General features: G+C 49.9%; 1 protein-coding gene across 2 annotated transcripts; it reads right to left on the reverse strand.

The window, feature by feature from the left end:
- Window positions 1–7,479: 7,479 nt before the first annotated feature.
- TAGLN2 (transgelin 2) lies at window positions 7,480–14,909 on the reverse strand. 2 transcript variants are annotated; one of them, XM_045841601.1, is made up of 6 exons: window positions 14,761–14,839; window positions 13,281–13,428; window positions 9,547–9,744; window positions 8,928–9,102; window positions 8,522–8,624; window positions 7,480–8,221 (listed from the first exon to the last, which is right to left on the reverse strand). In XM_045841601.1, exons 3-6 carry the CDS (start codon window positions 9,724–9,726, stop codon window positions 8,080–8,082), a joined length of 600 nt encoding a protein of 199 aa, XP_045697557.1. In that variant the 5' UTR covers window positions 9,727–9,744; window positions 13,281–13,428; window positions 14,761–14,839; the 3' UTR covers window positions 7,480–8,079. The 2 variants fall into 2 exon arrangements, with proteins under 2 accessions (XP_045697557.1, XP_045697556.1); XM_045841600.1 differs by lacking the exon at window positions 13,281–13,428 and having other exon boundaries at window positions 14,761–14,909.
- Window positions 14,910–15,634: the final 725 nt, after the last annotated feature.

Genomic DNA, 15,634 nt, shown 5'->3' on the forward strand with positions numbered 1-15,634 from the left:
GCATCATTTCTTCTAGGCTGATTCATAGCCAACAATTCCACTTAGGACAGTCTAGGAGAAGCTCCCTGGTGAACAGCACTGCCTGGGACAGCAATGAGGAAGGAAATCAATGACTGATTCTGGAGCCAAACTAACACTTTGAACCCTGGTTTAGACACTTGTGGTTGAGAGACCTTGCACAACCTGCCCACCTACTTGGGTCTTGTTTCCTTATCTGTGAGATGGGGTACTAGCACAAAAGAGAGGAGCTGTGAAGAGAAGACCAGGCCCAAAAACCAATTTACACAGTGCCTGGTGGATTTCCTTCCCTTCTCCTTCCTCTAGAGCAGGGTATATTGCTGGGTGGGGGTTGGGGGAAAGTGGGATGTCTTTGTCCTCAGTGTAGTATAAACACAACAGGAATCAAACCATAAATCCTCAGTTGCAAGGGTGTCTAAAAGGCTATTTCACTACTCCCTTCTTCCTGGAACACTCGAACTCTCAAACACTACTTTCAAGTCTTTCTAAACCAAAGGAGGACTGAAAACATAAATAAATACTTAAATGCATGAATTATTTCACTCAAAAGTATTTGCTACCTTGCCCCTTTCTTCAAAACTCTCTATTTCTCATTCTTTTTTTATATATGCTTTTTTAAAATTTATCCTTTATTTGTTTGTTTTTTTAATATTTTATTTATTTTTTAGAGAGAGAAGGGAGGAAGAGAGAGAGAGAGAAACATCAACGTGCGGTTGCTGGGAGTCACGGCCTGCAACCCAGGCATGTACCCTGACTGGGAATCAAACCTGCGACACTTGGGTTCGCAGTCCGCGCTCAATCCACTGAGCGACGCCAGCCAGGGCTCTATTTCTCATTCTTAACAACTGTAGGACCTTCCAGCTACAGCGTGAGATACCAGGCACAGGATAGGAGCAGGGAGAGAGTTTGAGGAACAAGAAGAAATTCAAGACCAAGGAGAAAGATTGTGAGTCCCAGTAACAGAGTAGGGATACAGTAGGGAGATGGTTAGGGTGAAAGCAGAAGTGGGGACTACTGTGGGATGCCTGTGGCTGGAGACCCTGGATCCATAGTGAAGAGGGAGAGAAAGAAGAGAGGACACAGACCAAAAGGGCAATATCACCTTCTGATAGTGGTGCTCTCCACCCAATGAATGAGGAGATGAATCTCCAGAGAAGTGACAGAGAAAGCTCCATTGCTGGTCACACACACACACACACACACACACACACACACACACACTTACACTCTTCCCAACCCTCCCCCAACCTGGCCACATTCCCACTGGGCAGATACTCCCCAGGTCAAGAAAAAAGACATTAAGGAATCTGCTGCCTTCCTCCACCCCCTTCAAAACATCATTTCCACCTTCTAGCCCATCCCAGGTCCTTGGGCCAGCACTGCCCTGGTGCCCTGGACTCACCTCCACGTGACTGGCACCAGCTTCCCTACCTACATGCATGACCGGCATGGGCCCTGAACTGGGTGTCAGATGCTGAGATAAGGCCAAGAAGGGGAAATCACCAATGTCAGAAAGTTACGTAACCTGGCTCCCCTGACAACCCAGCCAGTCACCAACCAGTGCAGGGTAAGGGGTAGGAACAACTCCCATTCAAGTTCTCGAGCCAGGGCCCTCAACTTTCATGTTAGAGAAACCTCTCTCCCATCTCCTAGGACAGTGCCTAAGAATTATGGGGGCAGGAGGGTTAAAATGCAGATTTGAGGCACTACCCCCATGGCCTCCACTGAAGATTCACAGCCTAAGACTAACTGAATCTGCATTTCTAACCAGCACGCCAGGTCATTCCAATGCTGGCAGTCTGAGGACAGCACTTAGAGAGCAGAATAAGTTTCATGAGTTGGGACTCCTTGTGGCAGGGTTGGGGGAAGATACAGTATAGAGCCTGGGGCATCCCAACCATCCTGTGACCACTAGAAACTATAGCTAGCCCCATCCCCAGAAGTGCTTGATTTTGGGTCTTTTCAACTTCCAGTGAGTAACCAGTAGTGAGATACCTGCATTCTAGTATATGCAGAATCAATTCAAAACCACAGCTTTGGTGGAGCTCCTTCCAGGTCAGGAGCTACTGTTCTGAGAACCATGAACCATATGAAAGCATATACACAAAGTATGCTTTCTACTCTCAAGAACCCTGAGACCTGGCACATCTCTTACAGCCTCTAGGTTTCTGCTTTTTTCTTCTCTTCAAAAGGTATAAAAATACTAAAACCTTCCCAAGAGGTGATGAGCTTCCCTGGAATTATTACCTATGGAAGTGCCCTGAAAGTGAAACTCTGATATTGTCCTGGTGGTTGTGGTGGCTTTTATTGCTGGAGGTAAAAGTTGGGCTGTTGTGGGACTCCAAAAGGTCAGGGAGCCTTGAGGACAGGAACCCTAAGTTGTGGGATCCAGGGCTGAGCCTCAGGATCTCTCCATTAGTTCCTTTCTGAAGCTACCAGATCTTCATTTGCTTTAAAGGGGAAGCAGCTGCAAAGCTGACCTTTGTGCACCTCTTCCCCGGCTTGACCTCTCCCTTCCTCACTGTGCCCCAGGGTCAGCCACTTCACAGAGGAGCCACATGATAGGAAAAGCAATTAGCTTGGACTTGTTTTATCATAAGTTTAAATCCCAGGTCAGCACTACTGGGTTCTACAAGTTACTTTTGCTTTCTTAATCTGTTTTCTCATCTGTAAAATGGCAGAGAGTAAGACAGGTAGGGCAAAAGTAGGTTCACAGTTGTGAGTACATGAAACACAGTTAATTCTTGTATTATTACTTATTAATTGTTGCATTATTTTCCATAGAGACAACTGTAAACCTACTCTTAACCCGCTTTAGCCCCACCCTGTATTTTGTGGTGATCTCAAGACCTTCTCCTGGATTTCTCATCCCAGCAAGACAATACAGTTTGCTTAGTCACTGAAGCCAGAAGCCTGTCTTTATGGACCCCTCTCCCCCTTCTTCATGGTCAACAGTCAACCATAAATCACCAAACAATTTTGAAATCCATGACTATGAGCCCCTTAACCCAGGCTACTTTTACTTCAGCCTGGGCTACTGCAATAACCTCTCCCCTAGCCTGCCTGCCTCAGTGTTCCTCCCCAACCCTAGGATGTTCTCTACCCTGCAATCTAAGGGAACTTTCTAAATAGAGTACAACTCTCATCTCTTCATTCCCATGCATAAATTCCTTCAGTGGTTCCCCATGCCATTAACATAATGTCTAAAATTATTCATTTGACTTTGCAGCAACTTGGATGATCTGGCCCTGACACCCCTTTCCAACTGCATTTCTCAGCACCTCACCCCACATACCTCTAAACACATACATTGTACAGTCCATAGCTACACATTCTCACCTCCAGCCTGTGCACACGCTACATACCTACCTAGAACACTCTCCTTGCCACCACTGGCCTCTTCTTCATGCTTCTAATTGTCCTAAATCCTCAGTTCATCATCATCTTCTAGAAGTCTTCACTGACACCCCTCCCGTGTTAGGCCTCTTCCTGTGAGTTCACAGTTCCTCAACTCCCCTTATTACACCAAGTACCACGCTTGTATATCACAGTTGGCTCTTTGCTTTTCTAGCTCCTCCCAGGAGGGCAGAGACTATATTTGTCTTGTTTACTGCCATACCCCGCACCATCCAGCATATGCCTTGCCCTGAATAGGTGCTCAAGGAACATTTTTTGAAATAATGAAAGAAAAAATACAGGTAAATCTCCTAGCACACTCACTGACTAAGTAATGAATACCATCAGCATCATCATGGTGCAGTCTCACAATAAGCCACTTCTCTCCAATGAAAACCCAATTTAAAATTCAGGTCCTGCCAACAGTGAGTGAAATGGTGTGATAGCCCTAGTGTGGAGATGTTTATACAATACTCCTTTCTCTCCTCTCCAGTGATACTGATCTGTCCCTACCCAATGCCTGGTCTTCATCCTCACTCAGGCCTCTTTGCCCATCCCCAATGCAGGCAGCAAAGGGAGACCCCCACTGAAACTTAATCTTTAACCACAGAGCCAGTGATTGATCCTTTTTCTGGAGGAGTTCCCCTAACCTGCAGCCCCACTCACTGCCCTGGGCAGATCAGGAGAAAGGATCCCATAGATAAGAAGGCCCAAATTGCCATGACATCACCACCTGCCTCCACTCTAGAAATGAAGAGGAATGGGAGGTTAGCAACTGATCCTTTGAAAAGAGCTTCATTTGCGTTTCACTAGAGGGGCATATCACTGGCTTACAGAGTTAACATGACTGCTGTGTTTCATCCCTACAGGACTGTGCACTCTTTGAGCAGAGATCACATATTAATCTTCATACTCCCCATAAGGCCTGACAGAGTAGAATCTCAGTAACTGCTGAATGAATGAATGCATGAATGAATAAATGGGTGTATATGAGCTCTCCTAGGCAGAATTTTCCATTTTCCACCTTATAAAGATGACGTTTGTCCTATTATTGAAGACCTTCCTCGTGATCCTTAAGATTCCAGAGGCAAATAACCTTCAGTCAAGAGGATCATTTTTCTTTATCTAATTTAAATTTCTCTAAATGCAACTTCTAGTGCATTTTCTTCTCATCTACCCTCATAGCCACTGAGACTAAAACTTATTCCTTTGTGAGGACACAATTACTAATTTACCCTTTAGCACAGGCCCTTGATTGTTGCCTCCCTGGAGCCAGCCCTTTCCTTGTTCCACTGTTCCTTGGCTTGTTTGCCAAGTTCTCAAAGGCCTCCCTCAGCTGTAGAGGTAAGATTGGAACATATTGTTCTCCACAGAGTCATGTGCAAGCTCACAGATGCTTACATGCCCACTTGCACTCACAGGACATAACACCTCTCTGCATCCGTAATCCTCAGTACTAGATAAACACATGCTCATAGACAACCTCTATACAGTCATACATTCATCTCCTCCACCTGAGCCCTAGTCTTGTGAATTCTCGCATACCTGGACACACACACATGCAGGAAGAAATGAAACAGATCTATGCTTTTCCCCTACACAGGTAAGCCAAACTAGGTGGAGTATCTGAAGCCTTCCCATCACCACTTACTCCTCCTCCTTTCCCTCCTCCCCCTCCAGCTCTCCTTTCCATTGGCCACAAAGGGCACTTTCTTTCTACCTCCACAATGATTTTCCACTTCAAGGAATACAAGGGTTAAGTAAACCAAAGTTGGTTCCTCTCTCTTCCTTCTGCCTTCCTCCCATTTTCTCCCAAATCCTCAATGTACCTTCCACTTGCCCAAAGCAACACCGTGCTCTCTATTCCCTTCCCAACCTCTATTCTCTGGCTATAGGAAGCACCGAGTTTTTATGGGTTTTATCTTTTGGAAACGAACAATGAGGAAGCACTGGGAACTGACGGTCAGAGCCAATAACAGGAGGGTTGATGAGACCCTGGGCTGCCAGAGCTGTGTCACCAGCCCAGGGAATTCAGGCACATGAAAGCAGCGTGATATTCATTCATTCAACACCTGTTTTCCTCTTCATCTCCCTGCAGCCCCTCTTGTTTCGCTGGAACAGCACAGATTTAGCCAGGCTCATGGCTGAGTTGACCCAGGCTCAAATCCCTGTCCCTCCACTTACTATTTAAGTGTCCTTGGGCAAGTTTCTCACCCCAAGACCCAGTGTGCTCACTTGGAAACATAATGGGAAAATACAGTAATATCCACCTCATGGATTATTGTGGGAATCTACTGGGAGAAGGCAGTTTCTCTCTTTGCTCTGTAACATTGTGTCTAAGGAACTTGTGAGGTATGTGGCCCATTATAGGAGACCATTCTGCGTGGCATGGGACCAGACAGGACCCACGCCCAGATAGGTTTTCCCACGGGGAATCAGACCTACATTGTACCTAGGCTACTTTAAGACTTGCTTTTTGCTAAAACTCCTTCACCCTGAATTGTGGCAGCAAATGTTTACTGTTTATCTTTAAAGTAATTTCCTAAAATCTATGCTAAACCTTCCAAGGATGAGTGTAACCAGTTCAACCACTTTTCCCTTTGCATTTGCAAATATCCTTCTTCTGTGATGTGATTATCTCCTTTGTTTTCTGTAAAAGGTAACCACCTAAAGCAAACCAGTGCATAGTAAATGAGGACCATCATGTAATGTGCCCAGAAAAGCAATAAAAGCTTGTCAAGGCAAGGGTCAGGAAGCTCTCCCTTTGAGAGAGTGGCCATGTGGTCCCTTTTCCTCCACAGGACTTGGCAGTCTGTGTGAATTTGTCTCGTATCTCATCCACAATGCATCAGCCAATAATTTGTAGCTATAGTTAAATCAAGGAAGTGTGCAAATGGTTTGCCTTTTGAGTATAAATATCCATGAATTCAATGTTTTCTCTGTGGCATTCCATAAAGCCTTCCTGAGTGGGAATTTGTACATAGGCTGCAGCCTATCTTATCTTCTCCACAGCCCAGGGAGTGCAGTCAGCAAACAAATACTATCTTTTCCTGGTGTGTCAGACCTCTCCTGTAAGGCCCTGGCAGGGGCTTGGCACACAGCAGGTGCCTCTTGGCAGAGGGAGCCACAGTAGGGCAGGGGAATATGGGAGAAAAGATGAAAGCTCACTGGTTATCATATCTGCGTAATCTGTCACCATCAGGCACAATGTTGAGGCTTTCTCCTCCTAAGGAAACAGATGCCTGGAAGGAAAAAGTGGGGAGGGATAATGAAGGAGGCCAGGCCCCTGGGCTGGCTGATTGGGGTGGAACCTGACATGGGAGGCTGGTTTACGATCTCACAAGTTCTCCCCCGACACAAGGTTTCATGGGAAGTCCACTGAGTAAAGGTGAGACATCCAGGGTTGGAAATGTGGGTGAAACATTCATGCCTGGTGAGAGCTAGGAGCTCGGGACAACCTGACCCCAAAATTGATTATCTTTGCCAAGGCCACGCATCCAGAAGGGAAGCTTGCTGCTCGGCTCTCCCCAGCGTGCAGTTCACAAATTCATAGAGATCAACCAACAAGGCTTCTTCCTTCTAGTCATTACCAACTGCCTGCCAGTGTTTCCTCACCATAGCAACCCCTAACTGAGGCCCTAAATTAGTCTGGCCACTTTGCCCCATGCCTGCCTGACTGGCCTCCACCCTAGAGACTTACCAGTACTCAGGGCTATACCAACAGCCAGCCCCACCCTCCTGCAGTGGCTGAGAAGCGTTCTTGCTGGGCACCTGGCAGGATTGCCCAATTCCTTGGGTGTGTGAAGGCCCCACTCCCTGTGGACATTGACCACATATCCTGCATTATGACTCCTAACCCAAGAAGAGTTGAGAGGGCCTGTCCCTTTTCAACTCCAACCTACGCTCACCTAAACAAAAGGAGAAAGATGGAAAAGGAAATCAAGGATGGGGTGAGGATTGCAACCTTTCATCTCAAAAACCTTCCCCATACCCTTCAGTCATAGCACTTTCCCCATATTCTTCCCTTTCCAACAGTGGGCTCAGCAGCCCCAGATATAGCCAGAGTCCATCCAAAAGAGATTCTTTATTTAATCAGCAAACTCAGATTCTTCAAGCCCCAGCCCATGGTGGGCAGCCCTCCCTTCCCTCTCCCTTCACCCCACCCCACCCCTTAGCCATAGCAAGGGGAATGGAAAATGAGAAGCAGAGAGGGCCTCTGCCAAGGCAGGCTGCCTCTAATGTGGGGTGAGCCCAGTCCAGCTGTGGCAGGATGGCAGCTGCCACAGACCTCTCCCTGTATATTAAGTCCCTGCAGCCATAGCTGTGGGCAAGGCATTATTTGTAGAAGGCCTAAAGGCAGCATCGCTGACCCCTAGCCAAGGAATGGATTGAAGGCACAGAGGTCATGGGAGAAGAGGTATGAAGAGAGAGGAAGAGGCCTTACATTTTGGTCCCAGGGTGATAAAGGGGGTCAGTTGGTCCAGTTTTTATAGGTCTGGAGAAGGGAATGTATTAGTAAGCACAGGGAAAGAGGCCATCACTGGGCACCCCCAGAAAAAACACACCAGGCCAGGCCCCCACCCTGGCACTCAGGGAATGTCACTGCTAAAAGTATATATATATATAAACCATCCAAGGGAGGGCAGAAGCAAGGCTGGGGGCGGATCAGAGGATCTGGCGTGGCATCCCATAGCCAGTCATGCCTGCCTGAGATGCCCCTCGGTTGGTGCCCATCTGTAACCCAATCACGTTCTTGCCCTCTTGCAGCTGGTTGTCCGAGAAGTTCCGAGGGTTCTCCTTGGACTTCCTAGGTGGAGATGGAGTGTCAGTTAGGAGGAGGTTGAGGATGCCCCAGTAATGTCTTCCCTGGACAGAGCACAGGCTTTGCTGTGACTTGAGTATTTGAACCAGTTCTATCCTTGAGCCTTGAGCTCTCTGAAGCCACCGCCTCATCTTTCAAATGGAGCAGTCCCATGCCAGAGGATTAAGTGAAATAAAGAATGTAAAAGTACTTTGTAAATGGCCAGCTGCTATAGCAGATCAGTTGTTTCCTAGGGACGGAAATGGGCAGGCCTGCCCACAGCCTGGGCAGCCCCAGCATACTCACTTAGGAAACCAGTTGGGATCTCCAGAGAAATGCCCGTCATCTCGGGCTACTGCCAGCCCACCCAGGTTCATCAGTGTTCGCTGTACACAGGCCATGTTCTTTCCTGGGAAGGAGAAGGGGATGTGTTGGCCTCAGCAGAGCTGGGGTCCTGAATGCCAGGGTTCTACCTCTATCACTAAATCAGTAGGCTAGGTTCCATTCTTTTCCTCTTTATCCCCATACCCTTTTCGATCCCAGCCCCAACATGGCCAACTTCTCCATAAAATACACAAATGCATGCACACACATGCACTGCACACAACCTTATTTTTTCTCACAAAGCCAGAAACCTGCCCCTTTTCGCTGGTCAAGATGGCCCAGCCCAATCTCTGGTCTTCTGGATAACAGCACCATGGCCCTGGCTCACCTTCCCAGAGGTCCACAGTCTGGAAGATATCAGTGGTGTTGATGCCATAGCGCTCGGCTGCTTGCAGAAACTGAGAGATCTGCTCCATCTGCTTGAAGGCCATGGTGGAGGCCTGTATCTTTTTCACTGGGGCCTGCCCCTCAGGGTACAGTCCATTAATGAGCTCACACAGCACCTGGGTGAGGACAGCAGTTGTGCAGAGGTGAGGCCATGCCTACTGAAGATCAGAATGTACTACCCTCAGCTCCAGAAAGCTTGAACCACAGAGGTTTCTCTCCTACCTGAACACACCTGAAGTAAGCCTCAGGCTCTTCCTGACCAGCCTCTGCCTCTGAGACTAGAGTGAAAACCTCAATATTCTAATATAATTGACTAGAGTAACCCTCCCAACAGTTCTTTCCTTAGAGTATTCCATGTATCATCTAGGGCCCTCCACTGCAGTAAGGCCTATTCACCCTCCCCTTTCACTCAGTGGGAGGATGGAAAGCATGAATTCCCTCTGTGCTCAGGAAGAAGCTGGGTTGCGTATATCCTCGGTTCTTCAAGTGAAATAATCCCCAGACCCCTAGACCCAGCTCTGCTCTCCCAGCACTTCCAGTAGGAAGGACCCCGCTCTCACTGTGCCATCCTTGAGCCAGTTCTGGAAATTCTCACGCCCAGGCTGGGGCCGGCCCACGTCCTTGCGGCACTGCGTGCTAATCCATTGGATCAGGATCTGCTCCAAGTCTGGATCGTACTGTTTCTCAATCTTCTGCTGCACTTCCCGGCTCAGGCCATAGGCAGGTCCCCTGTTGGCCATTCTGAAGTGGGGTAGTAGCTGGAAAGGGGACACACCCAAACCTTTCGTCAGCACTCTGCTGGCTGTGTGGTGGGAGATTCTGCCTACAAGGACACATGCAATATCCCCAGGGAGGGCCCTAGAGGAGAGAACAGCTGCCACATGAGAGAAATCTCATCTTGATCCCAGGACATGGGGTAGAATAGCACTACTCAGAGCTCTGGCCACACAGGCCAGGCTTCCCACTAGATTTCATTTGAATGGTTCCACTACCAAAATGGAGTACAAAGCCCACAGAATAGAATATGGGTTAAATGAGGCAAAGATTGGGGGTTTAGCCCCTCATTTGGAGTGGTAAGCTTTAGCAAAGGCAAACTGGTCATTCTAACCCCAATTCTTATTTTTTCAGCAGCCCTGGGAAGGAGAATGATAGGAGGAAAAGAGAAAGAATATGGAGTGGCTTGGGAAACCTGTGCCAGGAACTACATAGAGGAATGGCAGGATCAACCCTTAATCAGCCACTGGGTTTTAACTCAACACCCAAGATTTGTTCTAAGAATTGTAGAAGACACTGAAGAGACTAAAGTTCCTATAGTGCCATTACAGAGACAAAGTAAATGCATATGAAAGGGTAGCAGTTGTACACCACAAATACCAAACTGCTCAATCAGACTATATGCTGTAGGAATTCAGAAGAGTACGGGCAGAAACAGCTTGTAGGGCTTTCTGGAAGAGGTAGACCTGAGAAAACCCTTCACAGATTTCAACAGGCAAAAGGTACTTCCTACGAGAAACTAGGCAATAAAAACAAATTCTACCTTCCTTCATGGAAGCTGTGGTAGGTAGAATAATGGTCCCCCTCACCCAAGATGTCTGTATCTTAATTGCCAGAACTTGTGACTGTTACCTTACATGACATAAAGGAACTTTGCAGATGTGACTGAATTAAGAATCTTGAGATAGGGAGAGTGCCCTGAATTATGCAGGTGGGCCCAGTACACTCACAAGTGTCCTCATAAGCAAAAGAGGGAGGTGGGAGAGTCAAAGTGGGGAAAGTGAGAAGGAAGCAGAGGGTAGAATGATGTAGGACCATGAGCCAAGAAATGCAGGTGACCTCTAGAAGGTTTCCACCTTCTAGAAAGGAAAGGAAATGGATTCTCCCCTAAACACCCCATGCATGAGGAATGCAGCCCTGCCCACACCTTGATTTTAGCCAATGAGACCTTTGTTGGGATCTTTAGAACTGTGAGATATTAAATGTACATTGCTTTAAGTCACTAAGTTTGTAGTCATTTGTTACCGTAGGACTAGGAAAAGAATACAAGCACCCTGGATGGTATTTTTAGGGAAACCTAGGAAGAGAGGGAGGGGTGGGAAAATACACAGGAAGATTTCTTTAACTTAGTTTGAGGACCAAGGTTAGGAAGAACTGGGTGGTTTCCAGACCAATGACCTGCGTTGGCAGCATCTCACTGTGGGCAGTGTGTCCCCACCCACAACTAACTGCCTAGGTCCCACACACAGGAGCCTGTCAGCAATGCTACCAATGCCAAGGGGTAGCCAGGACCCCATCCCCTCCCTGGATGGGCAACTTGCTGCTTAAAATAGAGCTAGCTGTCTGGTTGCCCATAAAAGGGGAATCCCCCAGGACAAGGCACCTGTGCTCAAAGAGAGGAAAAAGAGCCACTCCTTGTTTTCACATCTGGCTCCTGGCCAGGTTAGATTTAAGGGATGAAGTCAGTCTGCCTCTCTTTCTCCCATGCACTCCAGATTAAACAATCCTGCCACCTTTTCAATGGGCCTTAAGGCTCAGCCTCAATACACATCACCAGGCCACAGGGGCAGCAGCTGCCTCCCAACCCTTTCCTGCCTCTCAGCCCCAGTGGTCATGTCTCAGGCCAGCCCCCTCCCCCATATCCAACATGGCTGCTCCTTTCCACTCCAGCTTATCCAGCTACACATTTCCTGCAAAGATCCTCCCCATAAATCAGTTATTTTTAAACCACATTAAGAGCAGCCCACCCCACCCCACTTCCCCCAGCCTGGAGGCCAGGCCAGATAAATGTTGGTCTGGGCCTTGACCCCACACCACCAGCCACACACACTCACTTGGGGGAGGGTAGGCAGTCCAGCAGTTGAGGCCTGTGGAAAGGAGACTAGATTTCCCCCAGGCCAGCCCCAACTGCTCAGCCATCACTCAGTCTATGACCTATGACCCCTGCCACACAGGGCCATGGCAGGCAGCTTGGGAGGAGGGGGCAGAGGCTGGGGGCTACTGCCTTCTCCCAGTAGGCCACCCTTTCCTAGCTCAATTTCCAGACCTCTCGTCTGGGAGCAGCTTCACTATGGTCATTTCAGCCTTAGGGCTGTGTGTCCATGGACCCAAGTGGTCTCAAGCCCAGGGATCATAGTGGCCCAGGGAAAGAAAGGGCAAGAGAATGAGTAACCCAGGCATCAGGGTTAGGAAGGGAAAGCAGGCCTGAAGCCTGACCCTTCCAGTGTCCCCCACAGGGAGAACAGACCCACTCTGGACACAGGGTGGATTCTGAGGGCTCTTCCCCCACTCTGGTGCCTGGACACAGCTGGCAGCATCACAGCCACCAGCTGCAGTGTCCAGGCTCCACTCTGGAGCCATTACTCCAGAGCCCTGAAGTGCTAGAGTCATAGGGCAGAGCTCCCAGAAGGGGCAGGCCTAGCCAGGTCCAGCCTGTGGCAGCTGGTTCTCCTTCCTACCCCCACACCAGCAGGCGAGGGCTGATGGACTTTGGCTGCTGGAGCAGAAGTGGCCCACCAGGACCTACTCCTGCTCTCCCTCAAAGGAAGGGATGACAGCCAGTTGCCTGCTAGGGTAGGGAGAAGCTGTGTGGGAGATACCTATAGCAGACAATCCAATGGGAAGACAACAGCTGACCAATTGGGGGGTGGGTTGGCTATGAGTAACCTAAACTGGAGATCTGCCTGCATCTGTGGGAACAGCCCCACACCCCAAGCAAAAGGGTACAATAGTTGGGAAAGGAGCACAGGCCACAAAGGGCACTGGGGCTCTAAGCCCTGCCCAGACCCTGGGCTGGAAGATTACCTCACCTCCCAAACCAATGCCAAGGAAAAGGCGGATCCAGGGTGGGGGTGGGAGGTTTGAGAGTTCCTGGCTAGAGGTTTAATTGGGAAGAAAAAGGGACTCTTCATTCATTGTGCAGATAATACAGGGGAATTTCCCAACTCAGACTTAGGATTAAGACTATATAGTAAAAGGGCAAAATGGGGGTACCTGTCCCCAAAGCAAAGTACCACATGGAACAAGCAGAAGCAAGGATGGTGTGAGACCTACCAATGGGGTAAGCCCCCTCACCACCAAGAGTCAGTGAACAGGAAAGAAAGTTGAAGCTACACAAACAGGAAGCCACAGGGCCTGCAGGAGGAGGGGTGAGGGGGGTGTTGCCATAGCTTCTGTGTACCAAACAGGCCCTGGGCAGGGTGGGGGCACCAGGCAGAAACATGCCCGCAACACAGAGGAGTGATGAGGCAGCTCCAAGCACAGGGGCAGAGGTGGGTCCTTGGGAAAGGTGCCAACTCACTGCAGTTCTCAGGAACAGCCAGGTGCATGCAAGGCATTCCTCAGGAGGCAGCTGTGGAGGGTACGGAGTGCATTTGGAGAAGCTGAGAAGTTCTGAGTTTTGGGGCAGAGAAGTAGACTCAAGGAAAAAGTTTAGGAGAAGAAATACCCTGGGAATATAAGATATATATTATGAGTTAGAGGTCCATACCTGAAAATTCTGTTGGGAGAAGGGATGAGGTAAAGAAAGGATTAGAGGCCAGTCCCCAGGGGGCAGAAGAGGCACTGGGAATGAGGAGAAAGGGACTGCAGTTGGACAAAGACTACTTGTTGGTTCTGGAATAGTAAGGCCGTGTTGGCCCCACTCTGCCTTAGGCTCTGCAGTTTTAGGTCATCCCTGTGGACTAGGAGAAATTGGGATGGGAGTTGAGCTAGGAAGATATCCCTCTGTCTTGTGCCCTGGATTCAGAGAAAGAACTAGGGAGAGCCCATCCAAGTCTCCTGCATGGGATCTCCACAGCAGTCCATCCTCACTCTCACTTCCACGGGACGCCTTCCACTCCCTGATACTAAGTTCCCCCAGAACTTTCCCGGTGTGGACTCCAGGAGGACTGCAGGGTGGGAAGGCGGGCAGGCCACTTCCGATCCTACAGGTCCAGCCCCCTCCTAGCCACACCCTGGGCCGTTATTGTGAGATGAGTCACACGGCCTGCAGGGCCTGCAGCTAGGGTGACGCAGTGGTCTGGGCGTCCCTTCAGCCACCCTGCCCGAAGCAACCACCGGCTTTCCAGTGGGAAGCACGGGGTGGGAACCTCGGCTCATGTAGGGGCAGGAGGGCCTGGCAAGTAGTCATCCCTCCCATCACCGCCTCACACAGGCAGGGCATCCCGGTTGGCTGCAGTCCCCAAATGCCTGCACTACGGGGACTCTCCAGGGTAGACTGAGGCTTCAACTCCCTCCCGAACGGGGAAGGAGAGACTACTGTGGGACCCCAAGCGCAAGCCCATGACCCCGAGTCCCCAGGAAAGGAGCTGGCAGAAGAAATAACAGAAAAGACAGCCTCAGGGCGCAGAGGGAAGGCAGTGTCTGCACGTGCTACTGGGACCAGGAAGTGCAGGGTCGCACAGTGCTGACCCAGGGACCCCGGGACACTCCGGAGCTCGGGGCCAACTAGCCAAACCTCGACTCCCTCCTTCGTCACGGGAGAGGACCCAGGGCTGAAGCCGGGGCGTGGGGCACAGTCCCTGAGCCCCTGCTCTGGGTGGATGCCCCGTCTGTGCAGTCACAGCATGGCCTGACCTCATCGCCCAGCAATGCGGATCAGGGCTGGGGGCAGGATATGACCACGCGGGGCGAAGCGGTCACCGGACCCTCTCCCAGAGCCTTTGATCTGCAAGCTCAGTGGAGCAGGTCCCCACGAGGGCTTCTCGCTTTCCAGAGAACATCCCCCAACCCCTCTCAAAACAAACAAACAAACAAACAAACAAACAAAAACTTCTTACCGTCTGGTAAAGAGCGCGCACTCCAGGAGGGCTGCAGGGCGTGTGGAACGCCTGGGCTGGGCTGGGGGTTTTCAGCCGCTCCTTCCTAGGACTGGGCGGACTGGGCGGACGGGGGGCGGGGCGAGGGCTGGGAGGGTTTAAAGGCGCAGTGGCGCAAGCACTGGACGGTGGTTAGAAGAGGCTATGAATGAGAGCTTGGGCTAAAGGATCTGGGGAGTCCGGGCCTCCAAACAGCGGCAATGTCTTCACCCAGGACTTCTATCTCCCCACCCCAAGGACCATAGATTTGTGCCCCAGTGGGACACTTTCTACCTAGGGTTAGCTCAGGACTGTTGGGCATATACGTTGGGAAGAATCTTGGTTCAAAAAGGGCGAGTAGGTAAATGGAGGCACAAGAAAACACACCTCCATCCCCCACCGCGCCTCAAAACTGACTAGGGTGTGACAGGATTCGGGCTTGCAGGCCAGGACAGCACTGGCGCCTACTTCAAGCCTAGGCAGGAAAGCTCAATGAGGTCATTTCTGCCTGGTGCCTGAGAGGTGTGATCAGTGCTAGGACCCAGGGCTCAGACTCGGACTACTCTCCTGGTCATCTTCTGTGACTTGGCATTTCTTAATCCTGGAGAGCTCAGAACAGGAGGTTCCAGTGGAGGAGGCTGACAGTTCAGTCTAAGTAGAAGTGAGCACTTTGAGGAGCTGGAGTGCTCCCCCTCCCCCCTTCCAGGCTTCTGTGAGAAGTCCCCTGGGGCTGAGTCCCTGCTTACATCCATTAGTGGAGTTCTTTATGTATGCTACAAACTTATTGTGCCTGGTTTTTAAAAGACATCAACTAGTGTCCTCCCACTTTCCATTCTCTTCCCCAATCCTACCACCC

The sequence above is a fragment of the Phyllostomus hastatus genome, unplaced genomic scaffold (assembly GCF_019186645.2).
Source record: "Phyllostomus hastatus isolate PE091 unplaced genomic scaffold, TTU_PhHast_1.1 phas_contig_36, whole genome shotgun sequence".
NCBI classification, from domain to species: domain Eukaryota; kingdom Metazoa; phylum Chordata; class Mammalia; order Chiroptera; family Phyllostomidae; genus Phyllostomus; species Phyllostomus hastatus.